The sequence below is a fragment of the Delphinapterus leucas genome, chromosome 16, assembly GCF_059928025.1.
Source record: "Delphinapterus leucas isolate spDelLeu-1000000601 "Yukka" chromosome 16, BTC_Dleu_Yukka2, whole genome shotgun sequence".
NCBI lineage: Eukaryota > Metazoa > Chordata > Mammalia > Artiodactyla > Monodontidae > Delphinapterus > Delphinapterus leucas.
Genome location: NC_143144.1, coordinates 72,305,846 through 72,322,702, shown reverse-complemented (window position 1 = coordinate 72,322,702; position 16,857 = coordinate 72,305,846). Strand labels below are relative to the sequence as shown.

At 35.3% G+C, this 16,857-nt stretch overlaps 1 protein-coding gene across 1 annotated transcript in view; it reads right to left on the bottom strand.

The window, feature by feature from the left end:
• Positions 1–16,857, bottom strand: part of ATRNL1 (attractin like 1) — a 683,604-nt gene that overhangs the window by 400,246 nt on the left and 266,501 nt on the right. The window contains exon 25 of the mRNA XM_022568674.3: positions 7,668–7,729. Coding sequence (XP_022424382.1) covers positions 7,668–7,729 — 62 coding nt within the window. The remainder of the gene's footprint in view (positions 1–7,667; positions 7,730–16,857) is intronic.

Below are 16,857 nucleotides of genomic sequence, written 5' to 3'. Positions count from 1 at the left end.
GCAGTAAAAGCAGTGCTAAGGAGGAAATGTTTAACTATAAATGTTTACATTGAAAAACAAGAAAGATCTCAAACCAACAACCTGACATTAAACTTAAGGAACTAGAAAAAGAACTAAACCCAAAGTTAGCAGAAGGAAGGAAATATTGTAATAAAGATTAAAACAGATAAATGAAATAGAAAATAGTAAAATAAGAGAGAAAAATCAACAAAACCAACAGTTGGTTCTTCAAACCAATCAACAAAATTGACAAACCTTTGGCTAGATTTACTAAGGAAAAGAGAGAAGATTCAACTTACTAAAAATAAATATAGTATAGATATTACTACTGATCCTATGATAATAAATGGGATTTATTAGAGTGTACTATGAATAACTGTACACAAATTGTATAACCTAGATGAAATGGACAAATTCCTAGAAACACAAAACCTACCAAGACTGAATCATGAAAAAATAGAAGGACTGAATAGAACTATGACTAGTAAGGAGATTGAATCAAAAACCTCCTGACAAAGAAAAGCCTGGGACCTGATGGCTTCACTGATGGATTCCACTAAACATTTCAAGAAGAACTAATACCAGTCCTTCTCAAATTGTTCCAAACATTAAAGAGTAGAAAACAATCCCTAAGTCATCCTATGTGGCCAGCATTATCCTGATACCAAAGTCAGACAAAGACACAAAAAAAGAAAAGTACTAATATCCTTTTTGAACAATGATGCTGAAAAGGGGAAATTTTTGTTAGAAGAATTATATACTATGACCAAGAACGATTTATTCCTGGAATCCAAGGATGGTCTCACATATGAAAAGCCTAAATCTAATACTCCATATTAACAAAAAGAAGGGGAAAAACTCACATGATTATTTCCATATCCATATGAATTTTAGTACCTCAAGGGACCCCAAGTAGCCCAAAAAATCTTGAAAAAGAGCAAAGATGGAGGACCCACACTTCTTGATTTCAAAATTTACTACAAAGCTACAGTAATCAAGACAGTGTGATACTGGCATAAAAATGGACAAAAGACTTAAACAGACATTTCTACAAAGAAGATATATGAATGGCAAATAAGCATGTGAAAAAGTGCTTATTAGCGCTAATAGGTAAAGAAATGTACATCAAAACCACAATGAGATACCAAGTTGCACCCTCTGGGATGGCTACAATCAAAAAATAAAAAAAAAAAAGAAAGGAAAAAGAAAAGGAATAAAGAAAAAGAAAATTACAAGTGTTGGTGAGAATATGGAAAAACTGGAATCCTTGTGCACTGCTGGTGAGAATGCAAATGGTACAACTGCTATGGAAAACAGTATGGAGGTTCTTAAAAAAAAATTAAAAATAGAATTACCATATGACCTAGGAATTTCTCTTCTGGGAATATATCCAAAAGAATTGAAAGCAAAATCTTGACTACGTATTTGTGCACTCATGTTCATAGAAGCATTACTTACAATAGCTAAAACATGGAAGCAACTCAAGTGCCCATAAACAGATGAATAGATAAACAAAATGTGGTATACACATACAATGGAATATTACTCAGCCTTAAAAGGAAAGAAATTCTGACATATATCACAACATGGTTGGGCTTTGAGAACATCATGCTACGTGAAATAAGCCAGTCACAAAAGTACAAAAATTATATGACATCACTTATGTAAGATACCTAGAGTAGTAAAGATCATGCAGACAGAAAGCAGCATGGTGGTTGTCAGTGGCTGGGGAAGAGGAGATAGGGAGTTACTGTTTAATGTGCATAGAGTTGCAGTTTTGCAAGATAAAAAGAGTTCTGGAGATGGACAGTATAAACAGCTGCACAACAATGTGAGTGTGCTTAACATCACTGAACTGTTCACTTAAAATGGCTAGGGTGGCCAATTTTATATTATATGTATTTCACCACAAGAAAAAAATGGAAGGGAAAACCACAAAAATTCATAAGAAAAATTGAGAATTCTAACTTGTTTGTACTAAAAAACATAATATTAAAGCGGAAAAATATTAAGGCACTCCATCACTGTATTCACAGTGAGGCCACACTTCCTGAGAGCTGTCCTCAGTCAATGACCGAGCACGGCAGTGATCGTAAGGAAGGCCTAATCCTGAGAGGTGCGTAACTCCTCTGTTAGGATACAGAGCTCGGCTCGAGGACTCACCATTGGTCTTGTCAAACTTTCAGGCTCTTTCATTCAACTTTCCTGTCTTCCTGCTCTACTTCACGAAGGTCAGATTGGCACCGTGGTCTAAAAGATCCCTCATCTTCTCCCTTGCTCTTTCCCTCACAGGAGTTCCCCCTAATACGCTTACTGCATGGCTAATGCCATTTTGGTCTACTTCTCTGATGACTTGTGGTCTGAGCAATCAGGAGGTATAATGGGGATCTGAAACTGGCTCACTCACTATTTGGCAGGCTAAAGAGAAACCATCCATGTTGCTAGATGAGACACAGACAGTCCCTGGAAGAAGGCTTCAATTGCTAAAAATTTCACCAGTGGTGACCTGGGGAAAATGCTTTCAAAAGACAGTGGAGTTGGCTGACTACTGCTATGTTTGTATTGACCCTACAGAGGGATAATGAGAGACTGAAGGCCACTAATAAACATTACAGGCTAAATATAAGAGCTAGAGAGTCTCTTTTATAGCTTTAAATCAGCCCCTTACCTCTTGGCAGTGGAGGAGCCAATATGAATGAGCAGCAGACTGATGATCTAATTGTTAGAATTGCAGAGCTCCAGAGATGATAGACTGCTCAGCCAAAGCAGTCCTCTTATGCAAAGACAATGGCCACTGTTGGAAAACTGGAGCTCTTGAAATATGGGATAGGAATACCTAGAATGGACTATCTAGATAGCCGTTTCTGAGGATGTTGGTTCTACAACTCTCGTTTCTAGTAATAGACAATAGGGTCACCCCCCTAAAGGCTGCCACCACCTCCTCTCCTGATTGCTAGACTAATAACTGAATTTAATGACAGAATAATGCATCTTGGCCTGAAAAGAAAGGGAAAAGATTATATACTTGAACAAGCTGCAAGAATTGGCTAACATGTACTGGCAGCAGCCAGGAGATCATGTCAGGAATTGGATTTTGGTGGTATTTGATCAAGGGGGGATGGAATGTAAGCCTGGATAAACAAGAATTCATGAATTTTGGTGCATAGTCTCAGGACCAGGTGATATAATACCCTATGGAGGACTCCAGGGGATGGGGCAAAACTTGATGAGGAAGTGATTCTTATAAGCCTGGAAAAAGCACTGGCCAAGGCAAAGTGAAATGGAAATGCCTGAGTTGCCCTAGAAGATGGAAGAGTAAAGAATAAAAAAGCTGACAGGAGGGAATGTACCGGAATGGATATATTATGTAAGGCCGGTAGATTACTTTCTATGGGACGTACCAGTCACCAAGGCCATGAGAAATTTGCTGGTGAAAGGGGCACCAGCTTCACTAAGAAGTTCACTGGTGGCTTTCTTCCACAGACCAGAGCTGACAACAGGAGAGGCAGTGACAAAGGGAGGCGTTAAGTGATGGGGCCCCAAAGTAAAAAAGATCAAGGGTCAGTGCCTAACTGACAGAATCCAGGGTCTACAATGAGGATAAAGTTCAACAAGACTGGAGGAGCAGACAAGGGTGTTGGCCCACAACGAGCTGTGGGATGATTAATAATGGATGGTATCTATCTCGAGAGGCAAAATAGATGGGCAGCCAACAACGGTGCTATCTAACATTTACTTTTGTTGTAAGTAGGAATGGAGGAACAAAGGCTGAGGGTTGTTGCCAAGAGAAATCACGATCCTCTGCTCAGCTCCCAGATGAGTTAATTTACAAATCCAGAACCCACTGAACAGGTGGCTGAGTCCATAGAAGAAAAGACATTTTGAAACATCTTGGAAAGTGTATAAAATGATCCCCAAAGGGACCTGTGTATGATTCCTTTACAAAGAGCCCTGTGTATATTTGGGTATATACACAGGTATATACACGGGTATGTACACAGTGCAAGAGGAGTAAGTAGATATTTTGATTACTATAAGACACAGGGTTAGAGATCACAGAGATACCCAAGGACTAAAATACCATCATGAACCCTTGTTAGACTTGGGGTATCTCCAGGGTCCAGGTAAGAAATTCTGGCTAAATTCTGGATCATAGTGGGCCAACTGTTTCTATGCATCCACCCACTGATAATTTCCCTACTTCTCAAGTGTATAATTAGAATTTATGTACAAGGTGATTAGAGTAACCCCTACATTGCATCCCTGGCCTGTGGGGTAAGATCTATCATAGTGGGAAAGATCAAGTGGCAACCTCTGAAAATACCTGCCATCTGGTCAAGATGGTAAATCAAAAACATTATGTAATTCCAGTGGGACAGTGAAAATTAGAACCACCATTAAAAATCTAAATGGTATAGGGGCAGTGGTCCCTGATATATCTCCATTTAATTTACCAGGCTTATTCTTTTAAAATTCAGATTCACACAGACTTACTTTTCCATTTTACATACCAGAAACAAGTATTTATTTTTAAAATAATTCCTTTCAGTTTTCTAATCATTCACTATATTATAGTACACACTCTAAAAACAACATCCTTTAATTCTAGATATGAAAAGACTGAGATTTAAAGATGCTAGGTGACCTACTTAAGATGGCACAGAAAGCTAAGATCAGAGCCAGGCTATGCCTATAAGTGATCTTCCTAGTACTGACTCAATTATGTTTACCACCAGAACTATGCCCAATATAAAAGTAAAAAACGGACACAAAGTTTATGAACTGGCCTCCATCAAACCATGGCTAAACTGAAAGGCTGATACATTCACCTATGCTACTTCAATAACTCAGAAACAGCAACAGCAGTAATAGTGGCCTGATTGAAGGATGTCCATAAATGCTGACCTGTCTAAAACTCTCTTTTAAAATTTAACAGTGGCTTTATTTAAAAAAATAATAAACTTAAAAGTATTTGTGCATTTTCTTTTCTTAACAAGGAGACAATTAGAAAACTGTCTAATTTACATTTTAATACTGAGAAAAATTTAAATGATAAAAAACCCATTAAATATACTTTATCTCACATGATGCTTAGAATATTTTATATTACTTTGTCCATGATGACAACATAATAAGTAGGATCATCTCTAAGACATGGTACACATTAACACTACCTTTCTTTTACTTAATAAAAGAGTTATTGAACTTAAACATGCACACAAATTCAAAAGCTTAAAATAAAACCCTAAACATTTAAATAATTTACATATATATTCAACTTTGTGAATTTTTACACAAAAGTAACCTTTTTAGCATATTAACATCCACATTATTCTGTCAAAAACTTTTATTTTTATGCATTAAATAAGGCTCATTCAATTACAACTTCTAATACTTTTCCAAAAACATTGTATCCTAATTAATACGCTTAATATCCCTTAATATTCAGAAGTACGAAATCAGAGAACGTTAAATATATTTAAGATGTTTCCTCGGAACTTCCCTGGTGGCGCAGTGGTTAAGAATCTGCCTGCCAATGCAGGGAACACGGGTTCGAGCCCTGGTCCAAGAGGATCCCACATGCCGCAGAGCAACTAAGCCCATGCACCACAACTACTGAGCCTGCGCTCTAGAGCCCGCGAGCCACAACTACTGAGCCCATGTGCCACAACTACTGAAGCCCGCACACCTAGAGCCTGTGCTCTACAACAAGAGAAGCCACCGCAATGAGCAGCCCGCACACCACAGCGAAGAGTAGTCCCTGCCTGCTGCAACTAGAGAGAAAGCCCGTGCGCAGCAACGAAGACCCAACCCAGCCAAAAAAATTAATTTTAAAAAAAGTTGTTTCCTCAAATTTAATTTTTAAGGGACAAATTTAAAGTATGAATAGTCTTTGCACATGTTAGTGATAATTATGATTTAGCGTTAAATTCTGGAAATTAATACTTTTTAAGGGACAAAGACAAACATGATTGTTTTCAGAGCAAAGTGACCAACATGGCAAGGATTTTGACAACAAGAAGTGAATAAACGAACAGAGAATGTGTAAATTGGAGAAAAGAGTTTAGAAAACCAGAGGGCTGCAAAAGGAGATGAGAGAGATTAGACTTGCTATGTATGAGCCCATATGGGTAAATGAGAAGAGCTATTACAGGGAGGCAGATTTCATCTCAATTATAAAGAACAATTAGTTATCTGAAGATAGAAAATGGTATCTCAAGAGATGGTGTGTTTCCTGTCATTAAAGGTATTCAGGCATAAGTTAGATCAGGGGTTGGGCAAATTATGTCCACAGGCAGAATTCAGCCTAGCAGCTGTTTTTGTAATAAAGGTTTATTGGAACATAGCCGCTCCGATTTGTTTCCATACTGGCTGAGGCTGCTTTAGCACCACAACAGCAGAGTTGTTTAGATGCAACAGAGACCTTATAGCCCACAAATCTTGAAATATTTATTAACTGGCTCTTTACAGAAAATGTTTGCTAACTTCTGTGGATAAGGTATTAGGATTGTATGGTGTCCTTATAATATAACCAATAATGGTTACTTTGGTGTTGAGGAAAGTGCTTGGCATATCATCTGTGTCAGGGATTTGGTTTAACAGGTTCTTTGCTGTTCAACGCAGCCCAGACAACTTGGTGAGTGAAGGTCAAAATTACATGCACTGTTTGTAAAGTTGTGTGCTGTGATGTGGGGCTATGCCTGCCAGAAGGAGGCACAATTGTCTAATTTACACAAAGGCACCTAGTGGACCAGTATAAGCGGTACACCTCATAATCATGTTAACAAAAATAACATTCTTTCTAATCCAGATGATCTCAGGTGCCATAACACAGATATTCTACCACTAAAACTCAGCTGCTTCTCCTCGCCCAGTGTTTCTTTATTTACATCCCATGGAAATGAAAATAGATGTTCTACGAAGAGAGCTTTTAGGTTTTGAGAAATGCTACAAACTCCGCCCTCTCTTTTAGAAAGATACACTGCAAATTAACATATTAAAAACTGTGGGAAAAAAAAAAACTCTGAGAAGTAATGTCAGTTAAAAACAAACCAAAAAAGCCCTATTTAACTTCAGTATACACAGCATTTTCCAAATGTATTTAATTATGTAACACTTTTTAATGAACCTACTGTTAATATCTCAAATAACTAATATTCCAGGAAACTATGCTATATCCTAAGTCATATTTAGTACTTCCAGATTATAAGCTCTCTGAGGGCAGAAAATACATACTTCTTCTCATGCCCTACAGATTTCATCACATTGCTAAGCACATATAATAATTACCTAAGAAATCCAAGAAATAATTGAATTGATATGGATTTCAATGCTAGGAGATGGACCTAATCAGTACAGTGAATGCACTGTTAATTTTATTAATTAAAACAGGCTTTAATTACTTATATGACAGGGGAACACAGGGTTATCATCCTCTTTCCACTGAATCAATTAGCTATTAAATAGTACTACAGCAAAATAAACTTGCAAAAGTATATGTCAAGTATGTTTCTTCTGCTCTGTGGTATATATTTAAGTACATAAAACTATTTAAGACACACTGTATCATATTTAAGGTTAAAGAACTGATAAATTACCTAACAGATTGATAGAACATACATCAGAACATAGGTTTAACAAATTCAAAGTCAGTAAAAGCAAATTACCTGAAGAAGGTGACAAAAAACTGCACAAGATCCATGATTGTATTGTGTTGTGAGAATGCAATCTGAAAAATCAAAATAAAAGAAAGTTTGAAACTTACTGAATCTATGCTCTTCTTCAAAGTGGTGATGTTTCATGGCATTTGTAAATACAATATTTTTAAATCATCAAGAAATCTGGATCACCATATTATAAATCATATGTGCTGGAATCAAAATTTCATTGAGAACACCTAATATAACCAACTGCTGATGACCTTTGCACAGGCTATAACATTAAATGGTTTAAGAAAACTATTATATATGGAATCTAAAAAAATGGTACTGATGAACCTAGTGGCAGGGCAGGAATAAAGACGCAGACGTAGAGAACGGACTTGAGGACACGGGTGGGGGGGGCGGGGAGGGAAGCTGGGATGAAGTGAGAGAGTAGCACTGACATGTATACACTACCAAATGTAAAGTGGATGGCTAGTGGGAAGCTGCTGCATAGCACAGGGAGATCAACTCCATGCTCTGGATGACCTAGAGGGGTGGGATAACGAGGGTGGGAGGGAGGCTCAAAAGGGAGGGGATATGGGGATATATGTATACATATAGCCGATTCACTTTGTTGTACAGCAGAAACTAACACAACATTGTAAAGCAATTACGCTCCAAAAAAGATGCGGAAAAAAAAAGAAAACTATTATAAAATTACTTCAGTAATGCATGCTAAGACTTTCATGTGAAATCCTATGACATATTAAATGTGCCTAACTAAAACATGCAAATGAGTTTCTTCATCTAATAATTATCACATTTTTTTATCAATACAATTGATAATTGCTTGTGTGCCGAAAAACTTAATTTCAACTGTATTAAGGAAACTGAGGGAACTAGTTTTTCTTGTATATTCTTGTCTAGGGAAGCTGCATACAACTATTTTGTTATAAACCCCTGCAAGAATAAAATACATCACCTCAGTTTATATTTTCATGTTAATGAATTTTGAGAGGAGAAATAAATCAATAAGCTAAAATTGTTCTCCACTTTTGTTAACATTATAGAGATCATACTGTAACACGTTTCTTGAGGAAGTATTATATAGTGTACTAGTCAATAATGTAGCATCTGAATAGAGAATATCTATTTAGATACAGAAATAGAGAAAATCCAACTTTTTCACTTGCTAGATGTAAATATTTTAGAAAACTATTTAACCTATTTTTGTCCCATATGTGAATGGCAATAATAAGAGCATCTACCTCATGTGTTAGAGAAAAGACTAACTCAATTAATAGAAATAAAATTATTGCCATAATATCTGGTATATAGTATGATACAGTAAATATTATACTTTTACATCATGTATAAAGGAGCTGGTCAACATAAGTGAATTTTCCCAGATAGCTGAAGCTAAACAATTAAGTTCTTGAAATCTTCTCCTTTAATAATCTTTTATGAAAAATTTTCAAAAACATGTAATACACTTTCCACTTCCAGTGAAAATGGACTAACAAGGATGAGATTTCTCTCTTGCCTTACAGAACTAGAAAACTATACAAAATGTATGGAAAAACCATATTCAGACATTAGACAAAACACAGAGGAGGATATAATTCATGAGTGAAGGAAAAGAAAGGAAATGAGTCTCACAATTGTCCCAGCTTTCAGGGCAAGGAATTGAAATGGCATTCTAAAATAAGAAATATTGTTTCTTATATAAAATAAAGAATTACAGCCAGTCGAGAAAATGGTTAAATTTTTGGTATATACATGAAAGCTTAAATATAATAACATTCATTTCCAAAAAGCTTCTAAGCATTTGAATAATTACAGAGCATTTATACAGACAATGAGGAAAGACAATTGCTGTAGGAGATTGGTTCTAGGTGAAAATGTTTTAAAAGATTTAAGAAAAAACATCTTTTAAAATGGAAAAGATACAGATGAGTTTTCTCTCCAGGTACTGTCCATGAGAGTATCTTAGAAACAGAGCTTATCAAACAATATTGTCAACAGTAACTTAAATCCATGGAAAGATGATTCTGAACACAGCAATTGAGAACTGGATAATCTTCAAAAGGATAATTATTTTGAAATCATAGTCAATGAAATTGGTTTAAGATAAATTGGAATAGGAAGGTAAACTTAGACCGTGTTGAGAAATATCTAAATGAAAAAGAAGAAAAAGGACTTCAATAAAGGCTTGAATAAATTAGCAAATGTATGGAAAAGAGAAAAGAAAAAAAATAATACATATAACATAAAATAAAAAAATAAAGGAATAAGATAAAGTATATAGAAGCAATTGCACTAAATGTGAACAGTCTGAATCCTCACCAAAAGAGAGAGATTTCCATAGCACATTAAAAAGCATAATTTAGCTTTATGTTTTTTATAGAAAGCACATCTATAGCAGTGACACACTTATATCCAAAATATAAAGGATTGTGAAAAAAAAATTGGCTCTTAGAAACAACAACAATGAAGGCATGAAGGATAATATCAATAGCAAAGTGAAATTCAAAATCAAAATCTGGTCAAATAAAATGTACAAGGCACAAAAAATGAATAAAAATAATAAACCTACATGCACCAAAAACACAGGCCAAATAAGTGAAAACACAATATCTGGACTTATAAGGAGAATTAGATAACATAATTACAGAATAAATTTTAATATGTATATCTCTTTAATAACCTATCTGATAAAGCAGACAAAAATTAATTTATTCAGTCATTCAAATCATGAAGAAATATTCAAAGAAATATTGCTTAAGCAAGCTCTGTTCTAGGAGCTGGTGACAACCTTGTAAATAGGACAAAGTCCCTGGTCTCCTGGAGTTTGCATCCCAATAGCAGGAGGCAAAAAATAACCAGGTAGACTCATAAGTGGATTATCATAATTTTCGACAATGGTAAGTGTTCTGAAGAAAAACAAAGTGATGTGATGCAGTGGAAGGATATGTAGCTAGCTGAGATTAGGCAGTTAGGGGCAGCCTCACTGAAGACATGATATATGAGCTGGACATACAAATAATAAGAATGGTAAAGCCACACAAAGATCTGTCAGTAGAGGATTCCAGGCTTAGGGAATAGTACACTTAGGCTAGAGGTGTTTGAGAAACTGAAGTCACAAGAGCTGGAGTACTGTGAGCTAGGGGCAGAGAAGTTAAAAATAAGTTCAGAGTGACAAGCAGGGGTTAATTCACCTAGGTCCTTGGCATGATAAAAAGTTTGGGACATACTATAAGGCCTGAGCCATGAAATGACATGATCTAACTCTCAAGAAAAATATCATTCAGGCTGCTGGGTGGGAAAGAGATGATAGAGGAAAGCAGGGACATTAGATTTCCCTAGTTATGACATGATAGTAGCTTGCACAAGAGTAGTAGCCATGGAGGCAAAACCAAGTTGATGGGCACATAATTTAGAGTGAAAGGTGAGAAGGCTTGGTGAAGATTGGATATGACTCATTTAAAACTTCTAAGAGGATGTTCAGGGCCACCGCATTATTAGAGCTAACAACAACAACAAAAAAGTGAAGAATTAAGTAGGAGGAAACCAGGAGAGTATTGTGTCAAGGATGCCAAGGGAAAGGAATCTTGCAAGAGGAAAGTAGTGGCTGGTTTTGTTGGTTGAGTAAGATGAGGATGGGACTATGACCATTACATTTGACAACATCAACTTCATGGGTAACAAACAAATGCACTTTCAATGAAGGGGTGGGAATGTTAATCTAAACAGAGAACATAAGACGAGTATGTAATGTGAGGCAGTACAGACAGCAACTACAGACTGAACTTCCAGAAAGGTCTGTTAAAAACAGAGCAGAAAGAATCAGGAGCATATAAAAGAGGAAAACAAATCTTTTGTTAAATCCACAGAGCATGTAGAAAAGTAGACAAGTGTACATTATGAGAGAAACTACTTAAAAATTCCAAATGGTAGTGACTTTATGTACCATATTATCAGATTAAAATCAAAATTAAAGCTATAATTTTGGATATAATCAAAACAAGTTAACTATTTGGAAATTAAGAAATATAATCTGTGAGGCCGAGTTCTAGGTGGACAGTGCCAGTGGTAGCACAGTATCTTAATATCCCTGAGTTTCCACATTATAAAAAAAACTCAGTATCTATCTATCTATCTACCTACCTACCTATCTATGACAGGTAAACTGCAGAAAGAAAATACATAGAAAACAATTTCAACAAAGTTAAATGAAAAATTATCCTCCTCTTGAATGCCGAAACATGAGCAGGTACGGATAAACCACAACACCAGACACATATGGTACCAGGGTCTGTGAGGGAGTAAGAAGAGGGAATCAACAGGAAAATCCAAAAGGCATTCATTGGAACCAGGCAGGCCCACTGAATACAGAAGGTAAAAATGTAAGTGGTTTTGCCTAGTCCAAGAGCATATGAGTGCAAAGGGTCCTTGAGAAGTTCCAAAAGGAGCTAGAACAGCTTGGGCCACATGAATTTTCAAAAGCAACCAGTCAAATCTCTATTCCAGGACAGGCTCCATATTGAGGAAAAACTGTTGGAAGTGAAATCAAAATTGAGCAGAGCGAGAAAATGGAAACAAAGGAAAAAAGTTCCAACTGGGGAGAGGAACAGAGCCAAGACATCTTTAAAAAACAAGCGATACATTTTGGGGGGAGGAAAAAATACATATATATTCAAATATGGGTCTTGCCACTAATTTCTTTGCATACTGTCAATGCAAATCATTATCATCACTCTGATTCTTTAACCTATAAAGGGTTTTGCATTCTTTCAAGATAAGTTATGCATAAACAGTGGGAACAGCCAACAGTGTTAAAATCAATTTAGACTGGCAAAGTACATGATTCAAGCTGGTACTGCAGAATTTTATTATGGTTTGCTTGCCCTTTCTGGGTCCATATAGCTAAGTAACTTGGAAAAAAAAAATCATGTTTTGAGGCAAGTAAACAAAACATAGACCCAAATGAAAGTATCTACAATTTTCCCAAAGAATATCTGAGTAAATAAAGCAGTCAAGTGAAGGATCTACAAGTTACAATCATGAACGAAAGCACTAAAACATTCTGAAACTTTAATTGTATTATCTATATGTAACTAATCTGTTAATATAATTGTACTCAAGAGTAAATGTAGATGGCACAAGCAGGCTCTATACTTAGCATACCATCTGGGCTCTGGGGACTCAAGCTAAACAGCATTTGATATTGGTTGTTCAAATGGGAAGTCAGCATTACAATGTGTTGTGCAAATCTTTTTAAGTGTTTCTCCACCTGAGACTTTCTATAGGAAGTTCCACAGGAGATAGCCTATGGAAGATACTGTGTCAGACAGTCCGTCGCCAGGCACAGGCATAAAAATGGAAGACAGATACAAGGAGATTTGGTCGCATTGGTGAACAAGACCAAGCAAACACTAACTCAAGCAGATTCTCTCTCAATATTCTCTCTCTGGAGTGTCAAGGTATTCATCCATCAAATATTTCACTGAATATCGATTATATTCTGGGCACCATGTCAGGTTCTTGGATATATCAGTGAAAAAAACATTCTTAGTGGTTGTGGCAAAGTAGACAGAAACAGTAATAACAATTATAAATTATATAGTGTTTTAGAACTTGGTAATTCTAATGAAAAAAAACCATTAAAAGTATCCTATTTTCTATATTAACATATGAGGGACGAGAAATCACTCCTTGGTAACTAAAAACATGCAGAAGTACTGAGAAAAGACAGGAGAGAAAAGCAGGGGTAGCAGAAAGAAATGATACTAGCATTAGTTGCAAATGTATCTGACTATTTTCTCAGCATTTCTCTATCTAGGAAGAGCGTCCAGCAACTCCAGGCCCCTTCCAATGATACTGAAAGACCTACAGAGACAGGAGTAAGTATAGACAAAGGGAGAACATTCTAAGTGATACTGGGCAACTGGTCTTCATGTGGCTGGCTCATTATCATCTAGAGCTCACCTCAAATATCATACTTCTCTAAGACACTTATATAAAGTAGCTGCCCTCTCCCTTATTCTATACTCTTGTGTAAACCTACTTCTTTTATATTTCAGTCTGAAATTATCTGATTTATTGGTTGATCAATAGTTAAAATATCTTTCCCCACTGAAATGTAAACTCCTTGAGAATAGTAGCCTTGTTCATAATGTCCATGGCACTATTCCAGTACCTAGAACAGTATTTGGTACATAGTACATAGTAAGCATTTAATAAAAATTTGCTGAATAAATGAATAACAATAGCAAAATTCAGCACAAGAGTATTCTTAGGACTTCATATATCCTTATGAAGAGCCGTGAAAGGAAGGAGGTACAGATGTTATTCTGAGAAACATTAAAAATTTATTTATTTGAATTTCTTTTATAAATCAATAATCACAGACTGTAAGTACCTTCTAATTATAGATCATAAAATACTATTTTCCCCTATAAAATTTACAACGTTGTAGATTTCAGATGTTATGAAAAATATGCATTTCTGTATAAAATGTTTTTATTTGTTTATAATCACAGAAAAAATTTTATAATATCTACCATTTATAATTTTACCTACAATGTAAATAATTTGAAATCAAGGTATCAGAAATGGTTTCTTAATGTGCATTTTTACCTCAATTTCTTAATTTCAACGATAAACATTTTTAACTATGGCCGGCTTCTTGGAATTTCTTTCAGAAGGTGACTTAGTTTAGACTACAATCTTCCTGTCCAAAATAGAAGGTATTACCTGAAACATTACTTTTTAACCAATGGAGGAAAAAAATGAGATTGCTTTAAAAGAGTGATCACTTGATCATTTAGCTAATTTTATTTAGAAAACAGTGAGACAAATCGATAACAACAAAAACAACACTATATTCATAGTTTCCCTGAGAGTGTATCTCTAGAGGACATGGGACATTTCTGACTCTAAAATCTCTAACTGTCTAATTAGAAAGATTTCTATTGGCTGGTGCTATGGCTATAAGATGACTCTTTACATCCCCGTGAAAAATATGAAAATTTACTTAAGTCGAATTTAAAGTTAGTTTTAAAACTTTAGCCAGAAAAATGCACTTTTGAAATTCTCTTTTCTTTAATGATTTTATTCAAGTTATCCAATATCATTTAAAGAAAATTAATCAAAATCAGGAAACCAATTAAAGCTTCATAATATCCTCATTTTCTCCATGTTTTTAAAGTGCCCCAAATAACCGATAAACTGGCATGCTAAAAATCAGAGTGAGCCAAAACTATAGCAACAGTGATATTTTGTCCATTTGAGCTTAAACGCAAATTCATATTGAAAACACATCTAAAATCTAAAACCGGATTTAAAGATGTGCTATATTTTTCATTAACATAATGACCAACATTTTGAATTTATGATTTGATGAAAAAGTTGCATTAAGTGTGCTTGGAATAAAGTAGATTAATAGCTTGATATTTACCATAAAATATCAGATTTTGTAAGAAAGAAAAAAATACTCTTACTATGAAGGACAAATTGGTGTGTTTGTGCAAAATGTCAGATTGCCATAAACTCTGATATAACACTGAGACATAAGAAAGTGAAAATATGAAGGGATATGCTAAAATGATCAAATTCATCTAACAAACTGAAAGTAAAAGAGAGGTTCTTCAAACCACTATTTGGATTATAGTCCTTCAAAATGATGACATAAAAGCAGAGTTAAGTAATGGAAGTTAGTCATCTAGTCACATCTCAAAGACAACTGGGCTATGTTTCAGGCAAGCAATTCAAAATCGTATTAGGTCTTTATCTATTCATTTTTAAAATTAAAGCAGACTGGGGCTTAAATTAACTATGAATAAGATCAACTATGATAATCTATTCAAGGTAAACATAAATTTCCTATAGATAATTAATCTACTGCTTATTGATAATATAATTTGTGTCATTCCTGATAAATATTTTTTTAAAATACAGTTAAATGGAAAATGGATGATTTTTAAAAGACAATAAAACCTAAGAGGAACAAATATACTGGCCAATTCTGCATAAATACTACACAAATTACTCTGATTATGAATCCTTGAATATTGTCTATAAAAATTTAATGGGTTTAATTCTTTTTAGAGCAAATAAATGCCTTAATGAAGGCACTCATCACTTTCCTCCTGGTTTAATGCAAAAACTTAACTGGTCTCCCTGTCTTCAACCTCATAACTTTCTGGTCACTCTTTACCCAGCTGACAAAATGCTCTTTTTTAAAACTGAAGGAGTTTCCCATAATTCCCCTCATCAAAAGTCTTCATTTCCCCGCTTAAATTTCCTCAGTGTTTTTCCACCACTTTTAGCTTGGCCTCCAACTTCCTTGACATAGCACTAACGATCTTCAAAATTTGGCCCTTGCTTCTCTATGCAGAGCATTGACACTGCAGTCTGATCTCACTCCATACATTATCAACCTCTGTGCCTTGCTGGGCATAAACCGCTCCCTCCTGCCCTAACCCCTTCTTCTCTGGGGTAACTTCTATGAAAATGATTCATTTCCTGGCAGTTCTAGATCCTGTTTTTTGGCCCTCAATTGTATGTCTGTTGCCCCTACCATACACTTTTACCACAGTACTACTGAAAAGAGCTAACATTTATTAAAGTGCTTACTATTGCCCAGGCGCTGTGCTAAGTGCTTTTCATACACTAATTTATTTAATCCTCAGAATAACCCCATAAAATAGGTAATGTCATTATATTCATCTTATAGATGAGGAATGAAAGGTTTATAGATTACCCAGGCAACAAGCAGTGGAGCTAAAATAGAAATCAATGCATTCTGAATCTAGTTCTTAAGTTCTACACTTTTGTACCACCAAGTAATCACAGTACCCTGTGATAATTAGCATAGCCATCTTCTCTTTCCATTTGATTTCAAGATATTTGAAGTCAGGCATTACAATGTTCAGCTATACATTCCTAGCAACTAGCAAAGAACCTAGCATTTTTACTTCTATGTGTTTAGTGGATGAATTGCAGTAACTACTGGAGATGTATATCTTAATGTTCTAAATAGAAAGTCTTAAAACAGTTTCATTTTACTAAAGGTCAAGCTGCACAGGAAAACAATTACTTTTACATCAAGATTATGTCAGTTAAAATACATAAAGCTTTCAATCTACATGTCCAGAGAGTACATTTTCTTTAAGTTAAAGGATATTATTTTTTCAAAAACAGTATTGTTATG